Source organism: Apteryx rowi, unplaced genomic scaffold, assembly GCF_003343035.1.
Source record: "Apteryx rowi isolate R43461 unplaced genomic scaffold, aptRow1 scaffold_462, whole genome shotgun sequence".
In the NCBI taxonomy this organism is placed as follows: Eukaryota; Metazoa; Chordata; class Aves; order Apterygiformes; family Apterygidae; genus Apteryx; species Apteryx rowi.
In genome coordinates, this window is record NW_020450719.1 from 84,107 (window position 1) to 100,783 (window position 16,677).

At 41.1% G+C, this 16,677-nt stretch overlaps 1 protein-coding gene across 1 annotated transcript; it reads right to left on the reverse strand.

Moving 5' to 3' along the window:
- Window positions 1-15,156: 15,156 nt before the first annotated feature.
- On the reverse strand, window positions 15,157-16,673 carry DRD5 (dopamine receptor D5; the record flags this gene model as incomplete). The annotated part of the gene is made up of 1 exon (XM_026077794.1): window positions 15,157-16,673. A coding segment is annotated over one exon (1,335 nt), but the record flags the coding sequence as incomplete, so codon positions are not given.
- Between the last annotated feature and the right edge of the window lie 4 nt (window positions 16,674-16,677).

Sequence of the window (16,677 nt, forward strand, 5' to 3'; positions counted from 1 at the left end):
GTGGGGAGGAGGGACACCTAATTGGGACCTTCAGCAACTAAGGATTTGTTTAAATTTACAGTTCTTTATGTCAAAAAACCCACCTGAAGACAAAGGAAAATGGTAATAAAACATAAGGTGGCAATATTTCACTTGAATATTTTTGGCATCTCAAACTTGGTTATTGCTACCCCAAATAAAGGAATTTTTCTGAGAACTTTGCTAGGGCATTGGGTTTTAATCATGATTTGCCTAATTAATAAGTATTGATTGTTACTTAATTTGTAGACCAAAACCGAGGTTGAAACAATCAAACTGGACACTGGGGAGGGAGATCTTACTTCCTAATGGACTTACAAAAACACAATTAGCGATCAGAAATCTTTCTATCCAGTTTTCTGCCCATGATACCACTGTGTGTGATGCTTTCCTGTGTAACTGGGAGGAGGATAAGCTTTTCCTTTCTAGATATACAGATCTCCACAGCACTCATCACTGCTATGCACCATTCCTGCATATCACTCTTTTATCCCAGTCTGCTTGCAATAAGGAAGAAAATCTTAGCACCTACCTTTATTTTTATGTCTCACTCCTGGGACTCAGCTACTTTTGACTTATTTCCATAGAGGATGATTTTGAAACACTAATATTAGATCATCTAAAGAAACAAAGAACAGTCATTTTCATGTCTCTGGCTGTTTTTGTAGAACCTTTTCATGTTGTTCTGATATTGCTCATTTTACTTAAATTAAAGCCCCTGAAAACATAATACATGTAGAAATATACTGAAATATGTTTCAGCCAGCACCTGAAATAATAAGTGTAAATAATTGATAACATAGGTACTAATACAACTACTTAATCAGACTAAACAATAGGGGAGTCTAATGTTTTAGTTAGCATTCATACCTGTAAAAACATATTACAACAGGTTTTCCTGCAATATTATATTTATACCATTTTTAAATTACACATGAGCTACACCATGTTTCAGGCATTATTCAGCCACAACTGAGTAGACACAGAAATAACAGTCCTCTTCCTTAGCTTCCGAAATAGTCAGCAAGGCCCCTGTGAACTTAATAGACAGTGTCAACTTGTCCTGCTATAATGTAGTTTAATAGAACTATGGTGGGCTATGGTGGGAGCGTGCCCATGTTGATATTTAAAAAATAACTTCAGTGTATTCCCAGGTTTGCATAGGGCAAGGCAGTGAATCTAGAAACTTTTCTTTAATAGACTGAAAATATATGGAAGGAAAAGCCATGCCATTCTATGCCAAATTTTCTCTTCAGTGAGTCAAACTCTTCTTCTGAACAATGTTCCTTGCTTTTTTTGCTTTTCTTCCTGCTGCTCTGTTATCAAATAATGACTGATACTGCTCTATTCCAATTTTACGCCCCTGTGTTCTTAATGAGACAATGTATTAAGATTGTGTAAAACTGTCATAATTCAATTCTGAATCAGGCCTAAAGCGGTTACAGTATACTTTTAAATAAACTAGGGAGGTGGAATTACAGTAGACAGAGAATTAGGACAAGAGCTATGAAGGACATAAACAACTACCCTGTAAAGTGGAATTGAAAAGTTTGGAACCATTTACCTTAAAAGCATATAAGTTCACAAATAAACTAGACTGGGAAGTTTTGTTCTCTTTGCCATGTGACACTTGAAATAAGGAGCCATTAAATGAAGAGAAACAGCAAATCAAAAGCTGATCATAGGAATGATTTTTTTCAAAGAGGTTTTGACATCCTCGGATTTGAAAGTAAAACCATAGTGAACTTCCAAGAGCAAGCTGGATATTTACATGATTTGCAGTAATACCTGAAGTTAAAGTTCAAATTGTAGAGGAATCGCAGCTTGTCAAGGCTACAAGGAAGGCACTATCTGTAGGGAGGGGGCAAAATCCTTTAATATCCCAAGTGATAAACAAGCAAACGGAGTTTCAGGCACATCCACTTTGCTTCGTCAGATGTAGAGGCAAAATCAGACCAGAAGTTTCAAAGACCTTTTGTTCCAAAAAGTTTGCCTCTTTATTGTATTGGTTGGTTAAACATAAGATATCTTAGCTTTCCTGTGAACTATATTAGTCAATGATGAAAAAAGACAGGGAAGGAAAATAAAGCATCATTCCTCAGAGACTACTATTTTAAATAAAATTTAACATGGAACTACCGGAAAGGAATTTTCTACACCTTCATTTTGAGCTGCAATATTAGAAAGGGGACACTGGGTTAGATGAACTGTGCACACATCTTATCAGGTGTGACAGTCTCTTTGTGCTGGGATTTCAGTGCAAGATCTTCCTGAAGACCTCAGCAACCTCCTCCCCACTCCAGGGAAAAATTTGTGGCTCATTTTCAAATATCTGCAATACCAAACTGGTAAATACGACATAAGCTTTCCTAACTTTGGAAGATATTAAATCTAACACGTTGTCATACCTGAACTAGGACCTATTAAAAGTTTGACAAGAGGGAATGTATGGTACTTTCCAGGTGTCCTTCCTCCATTTCTTCCCACAGCAGAGGCCCTGCTGTTTTGTGCTGTGGGAGCAGCTGAGTACGACAATTTATCTTACATAAGTCACTGAGTAGACTTCATTGATCCTATAATTACTAATCATGTCTGGATTCCCATCAGTGACCAAATATAGAGAAGTTTGTATAATCCATCTTCTAGGTATCTTCTGCCACTGTATCAAATATTTGCTAAGAGGTGGAAGTGGGAGGAAGCAACTGAGTCTGAAATGAAGCCAGAAGGCAATCCAATTACTGCTTCCTGACCCTAGAAAGCTTTTTTTTTTTTTAACCTTGCTAAGTTAAAGTTTGTCAAGCTGACTTCTCATCTTTCCCTCTAATCAAATTCAGAGATTTACCTGCAGGCAGCAAATAAGTTAGTAGGGTGGCAAAACATGGGCTACACAGAACAGAAGCCAAGAGGGTAGAAAAGCATTATCAACATCCTTCAAACTGTCAGTTTTGGAAAATCCAGCACTAGTGGAAGCTGTAGGATGGGAAAAGCAATGAGCTGATATTCTGAAGGACTTTTGATTCCACTGAGCCTTTGAATAGGCGGGAACTATATCCGTCCAAAACATCGGGCCAAATTTTCTGAGCTCTGCCCTCCAGGAGAAGAGAATCAAAGTGCAAAATGTTACCAGCCCTAGCCTGGGTGTGAGCTGCCTCCAAATCTGCTCTTGCTAGGGAAGAAGGTAACCAGTTCATGGATGGCCAGCCTTGTGTGGGATCCTGGGACCATAAACAGTAAGTCTTTGGGTAGCTACCCACTTTTTCTTGTATTTGAAGCTGATCCATCTCCTTTCATATATTAGCTTCTCGTGTACAGATATTCTAATCCATAAAGATGGGGACTGGTCATAGGGTGTAGCCTATCCTGTAGAGGAGGCTGCAAGAAGGAGGAGCATGAGAAGACTGCATTCCTGCTGCTCAAAGCCTCAGTAGCTAAGATGTGAATCCAAACTGCTATCAGCCAAGGCTGATGCAGATCCTACTGACTCCAACAGAGCCAGCTGCTTTACTGAATAGTTAAGAATAGCAGGAACTTCGTAACTGGACACAAGCAACAAAAGGAGATCTCTAAGACAAAAATGCAAGGATATGGGGAAATGGGCATCTCTCTCCTCCAGGGAGAGCAGATTATTAAAGGGAGGCAGTCCTGCTCCAATACTGGAACAAAAGTAAAGTCAGTGAACAGCCCTGAATGATGCAAACTTCTCTTCAGTCACAGGCCAGTCATTGGTGAGCAAGCTAGAAACCCAGTTGCAGTCTGCCACCACAATTTGTCTAAGAGGAAGAATCCACAGAGCCACAGAGATATATTCACATGCTCTGAAAGTCACTGACGGCCTTTCATACAGAAAAGAGTCTCCATGAAGTTTGGACTTCCTTCATGCAGACAAAGAAAAGAGAAGTTGCGGTGGCACTAATTTCTAGCACATAATTCCTTCTAGCTCTGTCATAGGCTAAAAAGTAGCTTTTGGCTTGGGGAATCTGAAGCTGAACTTTTGAACTCTCAAGCAGAAGCTTGCTACTTGCTAGCTGCAACTGGTACAGGATAGTTGTAACTTTTGATAAAACTTGGTCTAAGCAGAAGTGGCACATCCTGAATCCCTCAATTAATACAGAGACATGAGACAGAACCACCAATTAGGATGCAATGTGCTTCTGCATATAGACTATTTATATTGGGAAAATCAGGGACTTGGAGTCCCAGAAAGAAGAAGTGGTGCTGAGAGGAGCGGTTCCCAAAAGGAAGAAGTGGTCTCTGAAAGAAGAAAGGGACCCCCAAAAGAAGAAGGTGTGGATCTTGGCTGGAGGAAAGATCAGGGAAGTGGGTTTCCTCCAGCTATGGATGAGCAGCTCCCTCAGGAGACTAGCAGACACTTTTAGAATAGTAGAGTTTTTCCAGTCAAATAGAAAATAACTTTTTTCCTGTACTGAACAATTTTCTCTAGTGCTCCAGCTAATATACAAGGTAATGCAGAAGGAGAGGAGTGACAACAAAAAAGTCAATTTTAGAATGGCAAGGTCATCGCTTTTAAATTGTCTTCACCGCTGAATGAACCGTCCTAGTTGACTAAAGTTAGTAAGCTTGCATTGCATCACTGAATTCATCACATTTGCTTTTATACACAAGGCACTGAAGCATAGCATTATTGAAACATCCTGTGCAACCTCTTTTTAAAAAGCCATAGAAAGTGGACTGCGTCTCTGAGACGTTAAACAAAGCTCCCAGGCAAGAGAAGCAAAGTTAAAGGTGTCTTTTAAGCCTCTCCGCAGCTGCCTGAACCTGCACACCGGCAGAGATGTAACCCAAGCAGTTCTCCAGCCAGCCCAAGCTGTTTGTGGGGGTCACATCACACAGGATTGCCCTAATTTTACGTTGATCGGTCCCAGTGCTGCAAAACCCCACTCTGGGGTGTTTCCATAGCCCCCGCTTTCGGTCGGATGCAGTGGTACGTGGGGGCTGGCACTACACTCCGGCTCATACTGAGCAACGAGCTAATGCCGCCGTGTCGCTGGAGGGTGTCTCCCCGCCGTGCGACCGAAAGCACGTACTGAACCAGGCAGTGCTAGCAAGTGAGAAGGGGCATGAGTTCGCACCCCGCCAGCTAATCTGGGCTTGCAAAGTTGTCCAGCTTACACAGGTTTATTTGTGCATATGCTGCGTTTCAAAGCCTGTCCAGCTGGGGCCCAGATTCATTTGTATCATGTACAGACATGCATGAGTAAATACATCTAGAACCTAGAAGGTATTAAAACACCTAAATTTTTATTTTAATGGAATTTAGGTGCTTATGTTAAGGACAACACTCTTGGAAAATTCCACTTCCAGAGGCAGCTGATTTTTAAGGCAAAACTGTCTCCAGGTGCCTAAACTGTGCTCCACATACACCCAACTGGCCACAGCCTTTGCTGGCACACCTACCCGCCAGCTACAGAGGGGTGGCACCTGGAGACCAGATGTCCCTGCATTGCTGTCACTTGCTGACAAGCACACTCAGAGCCTGCCATTTAGCTCAACTCAGAAACATAGCCTACACGGACAGTACCTGCAATGTGTATCATAATCTAGTGGTTAGAGAACCTGCCTAAAACAGCAAGATTTGGCTTCTGCATGCTCCAGGGATTTGAACCAATGTGTTCCCCTCCAAGGAGAGTGGTTGAGCTGCAGCGTGGGCAGGGCACCGTCACCCTTTCACAAATCTGGGGCACCATTAGGCCAAGACTGCAGAGCGTGGGCATCCAGAGGGAGTGCAGGTAAGACACGATTTTCAGCTTTACTTGATGCAGGGCTATCTGCTAACACGGTGAACACAATCAAGCGTAAGTACTGTCACTTCTCATCCAAATGGTGCCTCACAAAATGTTTAAATTTTACAGTTTACTCTGCAGCTCCCCTGGCTGAGTGATCATCAGTTGGATATTCTGGCAGTAGCCATTACAAGAGAAAGATTCTGCAAAGATATAAAACAGCACATGCCACGGACAGTATAGAACTGAATATTTTCCTGTTATATATTATGTGATATATTCCTATTTGTTTATGAAGTCAAATTTTCTGTCTCTAAAGCTCGTTTCCAGCAGTTCCATCACTGTACAGAAGTATCTATACTCATTAGGCAAACAAATAATAAAATGTGGTAACTTTGCATTTGAAAAATCTTGCTAAATCTAGTATTTAGCATGAAGAAGCAAAAAAACCCCACATCCTTTATACTTGCAAATTGGCAGATTTGATCTTGAGTCAACTGTATTATGTCATGTTACAAGTCACTTACCACAGATCTGCTTTTCTCAATGAATATATGCACTCAGTATATAGCAGCTGAGCTTGGCTATGTTCAATATGTCGTTTGCACAAATAACAGAAATCATAGTAGTGATGTACCAAGGGCCATTCTGCCAGTGATTTCAAATGGGATTAGGTGCCTAAATGTCTCTGAAGATTTGGTCTGCATTTTCTTTAGGAACTTTTAGAAAATCCATGTTTAAAGTCTTCTCATTTTGATTCTCTGACTCAGGCCATGCAAATAACTGCTCCATGTTGCAGAAGAAGTTGCACATGACAAAATAAGTTTACCAGTGCCAGTACACTTCTGCAGTAAAGGAGAAACATCAACAAGTGTTATTGTGGATTTGATCATTTGACTTAACTATAGGTAATTGATTTTAGTGTCACCCAGCCTCTAAGAAGATTTGTGGTTATAGATTGTCTAATGTAAAGCTTGGAAGGGTTCAGGAAGACAGACCTTTTTAAAGCAACCCAGTGGAATTAGAACAAGCCCCTAAAATGCCCTAACATCACACAGCAAAACCAGCACTATTTGGCATAGTAGAAAGCTGGTCTCAAAGCCACCTTCCCCCTCCACTCCTTGGCTAGTATTCCTTGCTGGATGATGTAGGGTGTTGCCATGGAAGTCATTTTCCATTAATATCATGGAAGAAATATGACAGTTTTTTATCCACTGCTCACTACATTAGCACTTGAGTTGTACCTGTTTAATGAGAAAATGAAGTGGCAATATTGAAGTTAATCAGAATGGGTAGGTAGGGATTGCATCAAATGGGAGTCTGTGAATTATGAGAAGGAAAAGTGAGTGCCAAGGGGTGGGCAAGCTGCCTGCTCTCAGATCTCCCTATGACCTCCCAGAGCCCTGTGAGCCCTTACAGTTGTTCACCCCCCAGACTGCATCCTCCTCCCTTCTAGCCCCCTTTTGCCCACTCTCTCCAAAACCTCTCTTCCCTCCCCACCCCATCTCATCCACCTGGTGTCATACTGATTCCTCCTGGCCCCTTTGCCTTCTGTGACCTCCGCCAAATTTCTAGCTTCCTGCTTTCCATGGCCTGGACCCTTGGCTGAATTCTCTCATTCCTCCCTAAAATCCTGCGCCACCTCTGACCTGCCTCTTTTCTTCCCTCTCCTCAGACAATTGCCAGGAAGCTCAGTTTTGCCTACGTTGTTCAGCGCTGCAGAGTTAGTCCTCTAATTTACACTTTTCTATTCCATTCGGCCTATGAAACCATGACCCTTCGCAAATACTATTTTTAGAGAAAGTCATTATTTGAATTATCAAAGTAGGGATTGGTTAATACAGAAAACACTTTTGCCTGAGATGCCATTTAAAATTCAGATATTATGTTACCTAACTAAATTGGATGCTTTAGAAGGTTATGCTGATCTATATTGTCTTCTGATGAAGCAGAAACTCTGCGCTCTGTCAAGAAGGTTGCGCCTTTGTTCCACTGAATCTGAAAGACAGTAGTTTAATGCTAGTTTTTCAGAAACATGCTAGAGGTGCTTCTAAATTATCTCCTCTTCTTGCGATGAGTCTCAAAATGCTTATAGATTAAGATCAATCAGCAAATTCTGCTAAAAATGCTTTTGAGTGTAAAATAGTTGGGAGAGGAATTTTGTATGTTCCCCTTCACTGCATAATTCAAGTTTGGATTTTCATAGGTTTTCAACTCTAAACTGTCAAAATACCTTTTGAACATTTGGGAAGACTGTGTACTTGTATTTGATGATTGTGATGAAAGATTAATAGCAGAATTTTAAGATCTGACTTGTTTCCTTCTGGATGATTTTTCACATCTCATATTTGAGAATATATATTTTATAGAGAGAGAGAATTGTATTTCATTACCATATAAATGCAATGAAATATATTTGTATATATATGCAATGAATATATGTATGTGTATAAAATCAAATGTATACACCATTCACCATAAAAACATACAGCCTTTATTCCTATAAAGATTCAAAAATTAAAGCCCCTGTAAAAAAAACCACCATTTATCTCTATGCATAATATCTTTCCAATCTCATTTTCTATAATCAAGCAAAATCCCTAAGAGCTCTTTAAAAAGTGTGCTTACTCTTGTCCTCTAAATTATGTTTCTGGTGAAATATCTTGTGTTGAGGAGGAAAATGTTGTCACTTGAAAAAAGAAATGATCTAAAAGATTCCCTTTGGGCTGCAGACATAATGTAATTTAAATGTAGCTTGAGGGAATTCCAGATCTGGTGATGATGAGGCACCCGTGCTACTAACTCGATGCCAGGAGCTTCTGTTCACCGAAGGAGACTAATTATATGAACTTAACAGAGGAAGCAAAAGGTCAAGGCCGAAGGCTAGAAATGTGGATTTTTAATCTCACTAAAACTCTTTCAGACTGGAAAAAATGAGATCAAAGGGTAAAAGAGGGCACTCTGAACTTCCTTGTTAATATTTTACTCATGGGACAAAAAGGTGCATTTTCAAAACAGCAGCAGACTAGTTGCAGACTAGACTTCTGCCATGTCCCAGGCAGCAACCAAAGTCATACTTCCTTCGGCCTGGGCTTATCTCTGCTCTAAAACTAGTAGACAGTGTTTCCCAGTGCTCCTCAGCAGCTCTAGTAAAAATATTAAGAATTTAGGATCTCTTTTGGTCAATATTAGACACCTGCACTAGGATGAACGTAAAATTCAGGTATGTAGATCCCAAGCAGCTGTTGTAGCAATGTCAGTTCAGCTACTAGCCTAGAAGCACCCGAACCTCACAGGCCTCTGGGCCTTGGCCCTCCAAGGCCCCTCTGTCCTCTGAAGGCCTCAGCCAAGAAGACATCTCTGAGTATTTTTAACCAACGCTGGCTGGCTCTCAATTGCGACCACTTATTTTAGAGCACCGCCCGGAAAAAGGAAAGTGTTACTCAGCTTTTGTATTGTAAACAATTGTCAGAGCAGCTGCTGAAAGTTTCAGTTTCCGAACCTATCTGTACCTGGTGCTGGCCTTTTCTTTCCTTACTTTTCAGGCCTTTCTCCTAATGGGAATCAGTAGATTATTAGTAGGATCTTCAGAGCACGCCAGTCTGCTCTGGTAGTCATGAGAGTGCAGTACGAGATACAAACAAATATTTGTTAGGAATAATTCATAAAAGGAACTTTTTTTTCATGGACTGGAATTTTTAACTGCTTTTTTTTGGTCATTGCTGTATTTTGCAAACCTTGCAAACATGACCATGATATAAATATACACCATATGCAATAGAAACCATTAAGTCAATAAAAATATTTATCCTCCTCAAAGTTATCTGTCCATGATAAAGCTTATGGAAAGTTATTTCCAGTCACAACTGAGAAGGGATTTAGACACATAACAAGATAAAATCATCTTGTAAAATTTCTATTACACTAGGCTATCCTGGAAGAGCCAGCAGGCTTGCTGAAAGAAACAATCCATCATCTGCTTCAGCTGATAATATCATTTGTATTTCCAGTTCTCAGTCCCCTAATGCCATTATTGCTCACTGCAATCTTTACACTGCTGCAGTAAACAAAGGGATGAAGAAAGATGCATGTTTGGTGCCCCACTGATAATGAAAGCAGCCTTCATTTATAGGTATTTTTGTGCACATAGGTGCTTTTAGACTGAAAATGCAGCTTTGTCTTTGAAAACATTGGCTTAAATTTACAGAGGCATAATTTTATTCATAGGAGCATAGTGTAGTATGTAGTTACCAAAGAACTAAAAATGCAGCCAGGTTTTGCTGATCTGAGACATGATCAGAGAGGAACCACTCTGTGTTGACTCTGCACAGCTCCTGGAAAGTTTGAAAAGTTTCCAAAGCTTGAAAAAAATAAGCAAACCTGAAAAACAGAACTATTTCCACCCATCACCTGGCCAAATATTTTGTTCAGCATGCTGACTTTAAAATCCCATCACCCACTAGCAGAGGATACCAATAGCAATATTCATAAGAAGCCAGGACAGATAATTTCATTGCTGTATGACCCAAGCCCACACCAATCCGTGAGGTCTTCTACTGATTTAAATAGGCACTGAATCATTTGAAAGACCTGATAAATCTAATTAAATAGCAGGGAAGATGGCCACAGAAGAAAGAAAAATCTTTGCATAATTATTAACATCAACATAAGTGTATACTGTGGCTACTGTGAAAGAAGAGTGACTAAAATCCATTCACGGTCAAGAGTGGCGATTCTGGCACATGTGAACAGCAGAAGGACCTACCTCCCCTTAGACCTCCAGACTGACGCATGCTCTGCGTAGTGCCTCCGGTCTTGTCTCTTGAATGCTGAGTTTATACCTGATCAACTTGCAAATGGCATAAGATTGTGCTTAGTATTATTTCTATCACATGCCCTCCTAATTCTGAAGTCTTTTTTTGTTATGTGTTACAAAAATATAAAGTTCTCAGTAGGGAACCCCGCCTGCAGAGGCACACCAGATGAGGCTGGCAAAAGTGAGAAACACAGTGAAAGCAAAAGGAAAAAGTACCAAACTTCAGGAAAAAAATGCAGTAATTTTTTTCCCTTTGAAAAGGGTTCTGTTTGTGCTCATCTCTGAGAAAGTCATCTACACTTTTTTAGCTTAGGAAAAAAACACAAACACTTCTTAAAGTGTTAAAGAAAGCTCTTAAATTAAAGCTCTTAATTAAAAGCTCTTTGGGGGGATTGAATATCAAGAAAGTCTTTATGTTGTTTGCAGCATTTTACATAAAATACTATACTTTTATATTATCCATGTACTGACTTCTTAAAAATTAACAAAGATACCTTCATATATTCTGTTCTTTCATCGAAATGAATTCCACTGTCATGAATTAACCCAAGCACAAAACATATAGACTACTGATATACTGACCCTCCTTCAGTATGAAGTTATCCAGTACTTTAGAATAAGCCATAGCAGAAGATTTGACTGGCTCAGAGGTAACAATACAGTGACAAGTACTGCAAGGTAAGATTTATAAACAATAATACAAAATAGAAACTGAAAATAATCAGGGATCTTGAAGGTCAGCCATCACTCAGAACTAGAATTACTAAGTAATGATGACTCAAAGCCAAACTGCACTGTATATTCAAATTGTTAAAGCTCAAAGGACAAAAAAAAAATACCCCCAAAACCTGAGCTAGCAATAAGTGATCATGCTTAATTAGGGAGTAAAATGCATGACCGGAGTAAGGTGACTTTCATGGAAATAAACATGTTGATGGGAGGTACAAAATCATTTGGACAGATGAGTTCCTGAGTGACACCGCAAGGAGAGGATGATTATTAAAACCTACTTGCTGTTCCAGTGAATTCTGCACTATGAATAGGCAAAGGCATTAGTGCTTAAAAGGGAAACCATTAAAAAAAAAGTAGGGCAGCAGTTTCATCTGATAGAAACTGATTAAAACAATCCTTTTGGGGGGATGTTCTCATCAAAATGGTCTGCCCTTTTAGAGTTGAAGGCAAGATACACATTTCCTTAGAAATTTTATCCTGCTAATTCTGAATACCCTACCTCTGCCCATGGTAAGTAAATAAGACACTGAAAGCAACAAATTGTCCCTATGTTACAAGTCAAGAAAAGGGTTTTCTTTCAGATCCTTGAGGTCAATATGGCCTTCTAGCAAAAAGAGTAATTTCTCTCTGTTTTTCAAAGTAGAAATGCTTCCTTTCTGATGCTCTTGGGCTCCAAAGAGGTAAGTCCCTGACACGCACATATTCCAGGGAGGGAGATTAGGTTGTACAGCCACCATTAGAAAGCTTTTACCCACTGAAGTCACAAATTAAAAATTACTAATGGAAAGTGGCAATTTGAATAGTTTCCTGTATTGTCCTAATTATGCTCCCTAATTCTGGAGTCAAGCTAAAAACTGGCTTCCTTCAGATTTGATTTAAGACAGGACTGAATGTTTTTAACATACTGTGCAAAGTCATTACCATATAAACCCACCAATGAATATTTCTTCCGCTCGCATCCCAAAGTTAGCCCACCAACTTACTTCAGAAACTTAGGTGGGTGAAGACTCAACACAGAGAAAAGCACCTAACAGGTGAATGTGGTCGCATCTTCTTGCCCATATCTAGCCATCTACCATCTGTGCAGAGAGGTGGTTGCCTCAGAACAGGATCCAAAAGCCATGCTGCAAAGGGAGCCTTCTAGGACTAACTAGCAGAAAACTCTCAGGGAAAGGTCTTTGGTTCCTCATTCGGACTGTACACTTGCAATTCAGGGTACTGAACCTGTTCTTTGAGGAAAAAAAAAGGAGTTGCAAATTCTCTTGCACTGAAAGCACTTCTTCTGTAGAGTCTGGTGCTCAGAGGGTTCACTCAGGTGCGGGACAGCCAGGTCCCAAGTCCCGTTCAGCCCGGGGGCGTTACAGCTTGCAGCTTCCATCTCCAGGGAAAGATCACAGCACCAGCGTGGGGCTCTTCTGAAGAGGAACAGCTAGTAGAGGGGAGGGACACTCTTCGCTGCTATGACTGAAACTGTTCCACTACTCAGAACGGAACAAAAAACATCACTACACCAGAGTGTAACACACGGAGCAGCAGCACTGCCCAGCCTATTGGCTTGCAGGTGATCAGGAAAAGAAGATCTGTTTTCCGTTTCCCATTTCCCTGGACTGTTTCTGATTTATGGATAATACTGGATAAAATACAAAGGTTGCCCTGGGAGCTGGAATCGGAACCAGGTACCGCTTGCATCTGAATACCTTAGGCTTACAGATCCAGAAATTTTAACATGTTATACTACCCTCAAAACTTGAGCAGTAACTAAAAGATGCAAAAATCTAAGTTTTGGTAGGGGTATTTTATCACTGCACCACCATCATGTTGATTTCTACCCACAGAAGGCCCCTTTCATTTTTATTTGGAAAAATGATTTTATTCCAGCTGATTATTACCTAACCAGAAGGGCTGGGACTACGGTTAAGTAACTAAAGCAACATCTGATTGCTTCAGTAGAGAAACAACAGCATGTTCACCCTAGATGTGTAGGCTGAATACGATTGWTGGCATGGGATTTCTGTTTTTCAAGCTTTCCTAAACCACAATCACAGTATACTTTTCTGAGGACAGCTGTTAAAAGGGCTATTAAATTGAGACTTGACATCAACAGGAAATGAAAATACTCAGACAGATTTCAACCTTAAATGACCAAGAGGCAATAAAAAAGATAATCCAAAACAACTATGTAGCCAGTTAACGTCAAATAGCACACACACAAAATATTGCTTGCAGACGAGCCCTGATCGCAGCAGATGCAACTGCAAGGTGATCTTGGCCACACGCGTGCCATGCCTCTCCCACCCCGAGTCCCACGTGGAGGTGACCCTTTGCTGGCCAGCATTAGGGGCTTGACTTCCAAAAAGGTTCAATCCTGAATGTATAGGTTGCACAGTAGTGCCTGCTTACGCAACTTCCAGCAGAGAAGGCTGGCCGGTGGGAATCCTGCTCTTCCCCATGTATCACATAGGCAGCCCCAGGACCCAGGCAGGGGATCGGGTGGAGGCCCCAGCCGATGCTGGCCAGGGCCAGTAAGGCCCATTAGTGCCCCCAGGCCCTGGCAGGGAGTCATTCAGGACCGCTCCAATTAGACTTAAATCTTCTCAACTCATGCCATGGGTACTTTTAAAAGGCAAACATATTCCAACTTTATTCAGAGGGAACCTCACCCAAAGTCGAAATAAATATCGGTATTGCTATTACTGCCTTTGATCATTTGTCTTGGAAATAATATCACTTCCGATTTCTGAGCTGAAAGTGTACACACATTTTTAAAGGCTGTATTCTGTTTGATTTAAATGTTTCAATAGAAATGAAGTTTAAAATATGCTTTTACAACTTTTTAAAGACTGCTTTAAAATGTTTTGTAGAGTCTAAGCAGTCTAAATACATGTGGCATTTAAAAAATTGTAATTAATTTCCAGTAAAGAAAGGAAATTACATAAAATACATCAACAGCACTTTCTCTTCTCTTGGTTTGAGCAAGTTCTCTAATGTATTGGGTCCACACTGGGAACTACTAATTATGAAGATCACTTTCAAAACCAATTATTTTTAGAAACATTCAGCTTTTAATTCTATCAACAACCTTTTCACATTAATAGTATCTTTAAAAGCAAGTACAAGTATAGAATTAAGTGGAAAGTTTTAATAACTTTTAAGTATGTATGCTCGATATAGCTGCAAAGAGGAAATCAAACAGTGATAGCATCAATTATACTAAGAAGAAAAAAACAGGCATAAATCTAGCTGTAGGTAGAGCCATATAAAAGAGCTCATTTAAGTCAGTCACTCCTCTGAGCCTTGCTTTTATCCAAAAATTTTATTTCTATATAGACTATTTTGCTTTTAAAATAATAGGGTTTAGTAGTTAGTCATTCTAACCATTCAAACAAACATGTTAAAGTTTGAGTACTTGTAAACCTTTCAGGGTGATAAATGAAAGATAATAACCCCTTGATCAATGTAACTTTTATTTATTCACTTGTGGGAACATGGCAAGGATATTGTAGGCAACAACACTGCCTAGGAGAACATGGATTTCACATAAACTGTTTTGGCAGAAACACGCATTTAAATAATCATCCAAATCACCACCTCACTACTCCTATCTTAAAAAAAAAAAGAGAGAGAAAACCCATAAAATCTGAACAAACGAACAGCATAGGAGAATTTTTTTCTGTTTAATGTCTATGCCAGCTTCAATATCTGTCCCTGTTTTTAAGAGTCATAATACTTAGCACTAATAACGGCACCTTTCATTTACAAACATGTTGTAAACATCAGCTGATTGTAATCGTACCACAATATCTCTCCACAGCTAATCAACGAGATCTCCTAGTCTGGGGAAGTGCTGAATTAAGTTTGTTCTAGCAGCTCTCTGTATGACAGTATCTAAATCCTGCAAAGTGCTACACGTACAAGAGAGTTCAGCATGAAGTGACTGACTGAACTACAGCACAAAATCAAGCAGGTTTCTCCATTCGGTGCTAATATTTTGTTGTGCAATCCAAGAACATTTGACCAGGACAGGATGCAATTTAATGTAAACCATTTGAAGTGAAAGGTGTTATTTTGCCTAGTGAAATCTCCGCCTCGCAGTCCAGCTCACACACAGAGTCGGTGGCAATCTCATGGCCAGGGGAGATCTGGGACATCCTATCAAAAGGGTCCTCACGATTTTCCTCACAATCAACCACATTTGGGATCATGTTGACATAAGCATTCACTATCTCCTTATGGAAAAGGGTGTCCTGGTTGTAAGAGATAAGCTCGTTGCTTATATTAACAGTCTCCACTGGAGTACTAGAGCAAAACTGGCTGCAGCCCAGGAGGTTGGAGAAGACCTTCCTAAAGTCAGCATTGAAGGCATAGATGATGGGGTTGAGAGAGGAGTTGGCCCAACCAAACCAGACAAAGATATTAAAGGTGGTCTCACTGACGCAGGGAAGGCCAGCATGGGGGTCGCTGGGGGGGCTCTCGCAGAAGGGAACCATGCAGTTCAAGATAAAGAACGGCAGCCAGCAGCAGACAAAGACTCCCATGATGACAGAGAGAGTCTTCAACACCTTGGTCTCTTTCCTGATGGAGGACTTGAGACTGGTGTGATGGTGGCAGTCAATATGGTTGCTCCGGCAGCTCTGCGCATGCTCAGCTGCCCTCTCCAGGGACGAGATCCGACGAATCTGCACCTGGGCAATGCGGTAGATCCGAGTGTAGGTAACTATCATGATAGCCACTGGGATATAAAAACTGATGAGGGAGGAGGAAATAGCGTAAGTCCTGTTGAGGCTGGAGTCACAGCTCTCCGATGGTCCAGCAAGGGTATCATTGCCGCCAGAGGTCCCGTCAGAGGGTCTCATTGCCGCTAATGCCACCCATGTGGTGCTCATGTCTTCTGCCCAGGTGGTGACAGCACCCACTGCTGCCCAGTCAGATCCACCTCCAATATCCCCAGCAGCAGCAACATCCCCACCATTGTGCCAGTTGAGCTGGACGGGGATAAAGGAGATGAGCACCGACAAAGCCCACGCCACGCTAATCATCACCAGAGCCAACCTTTGGGTCATCTTCCTCTCATACCGGAAAGGGCTGGAAATAGCCCAGTACCTGTCCACACTAATCACGCAGAGGTTCAGGATGGAGGCCGTGGAGCACATGATATCAAAGGCCACCCAGACGTTGCAGAAAGCCCCGAAGGGCCAGTACCCAGCCACTTCAGCCACTGCTTTCCAGGGCATCACTAGCAGAGCCACCAGCAGGTCCGAGACAGCCAGGGACACGATGAAGATGTTGGTGACCTTGGTCCTCAGGTGCCGGTAGCGGACGATGGCCGCGCACACCAGCACGTTGCCGAAGAGCGTCCAGAGGATGAGCAGG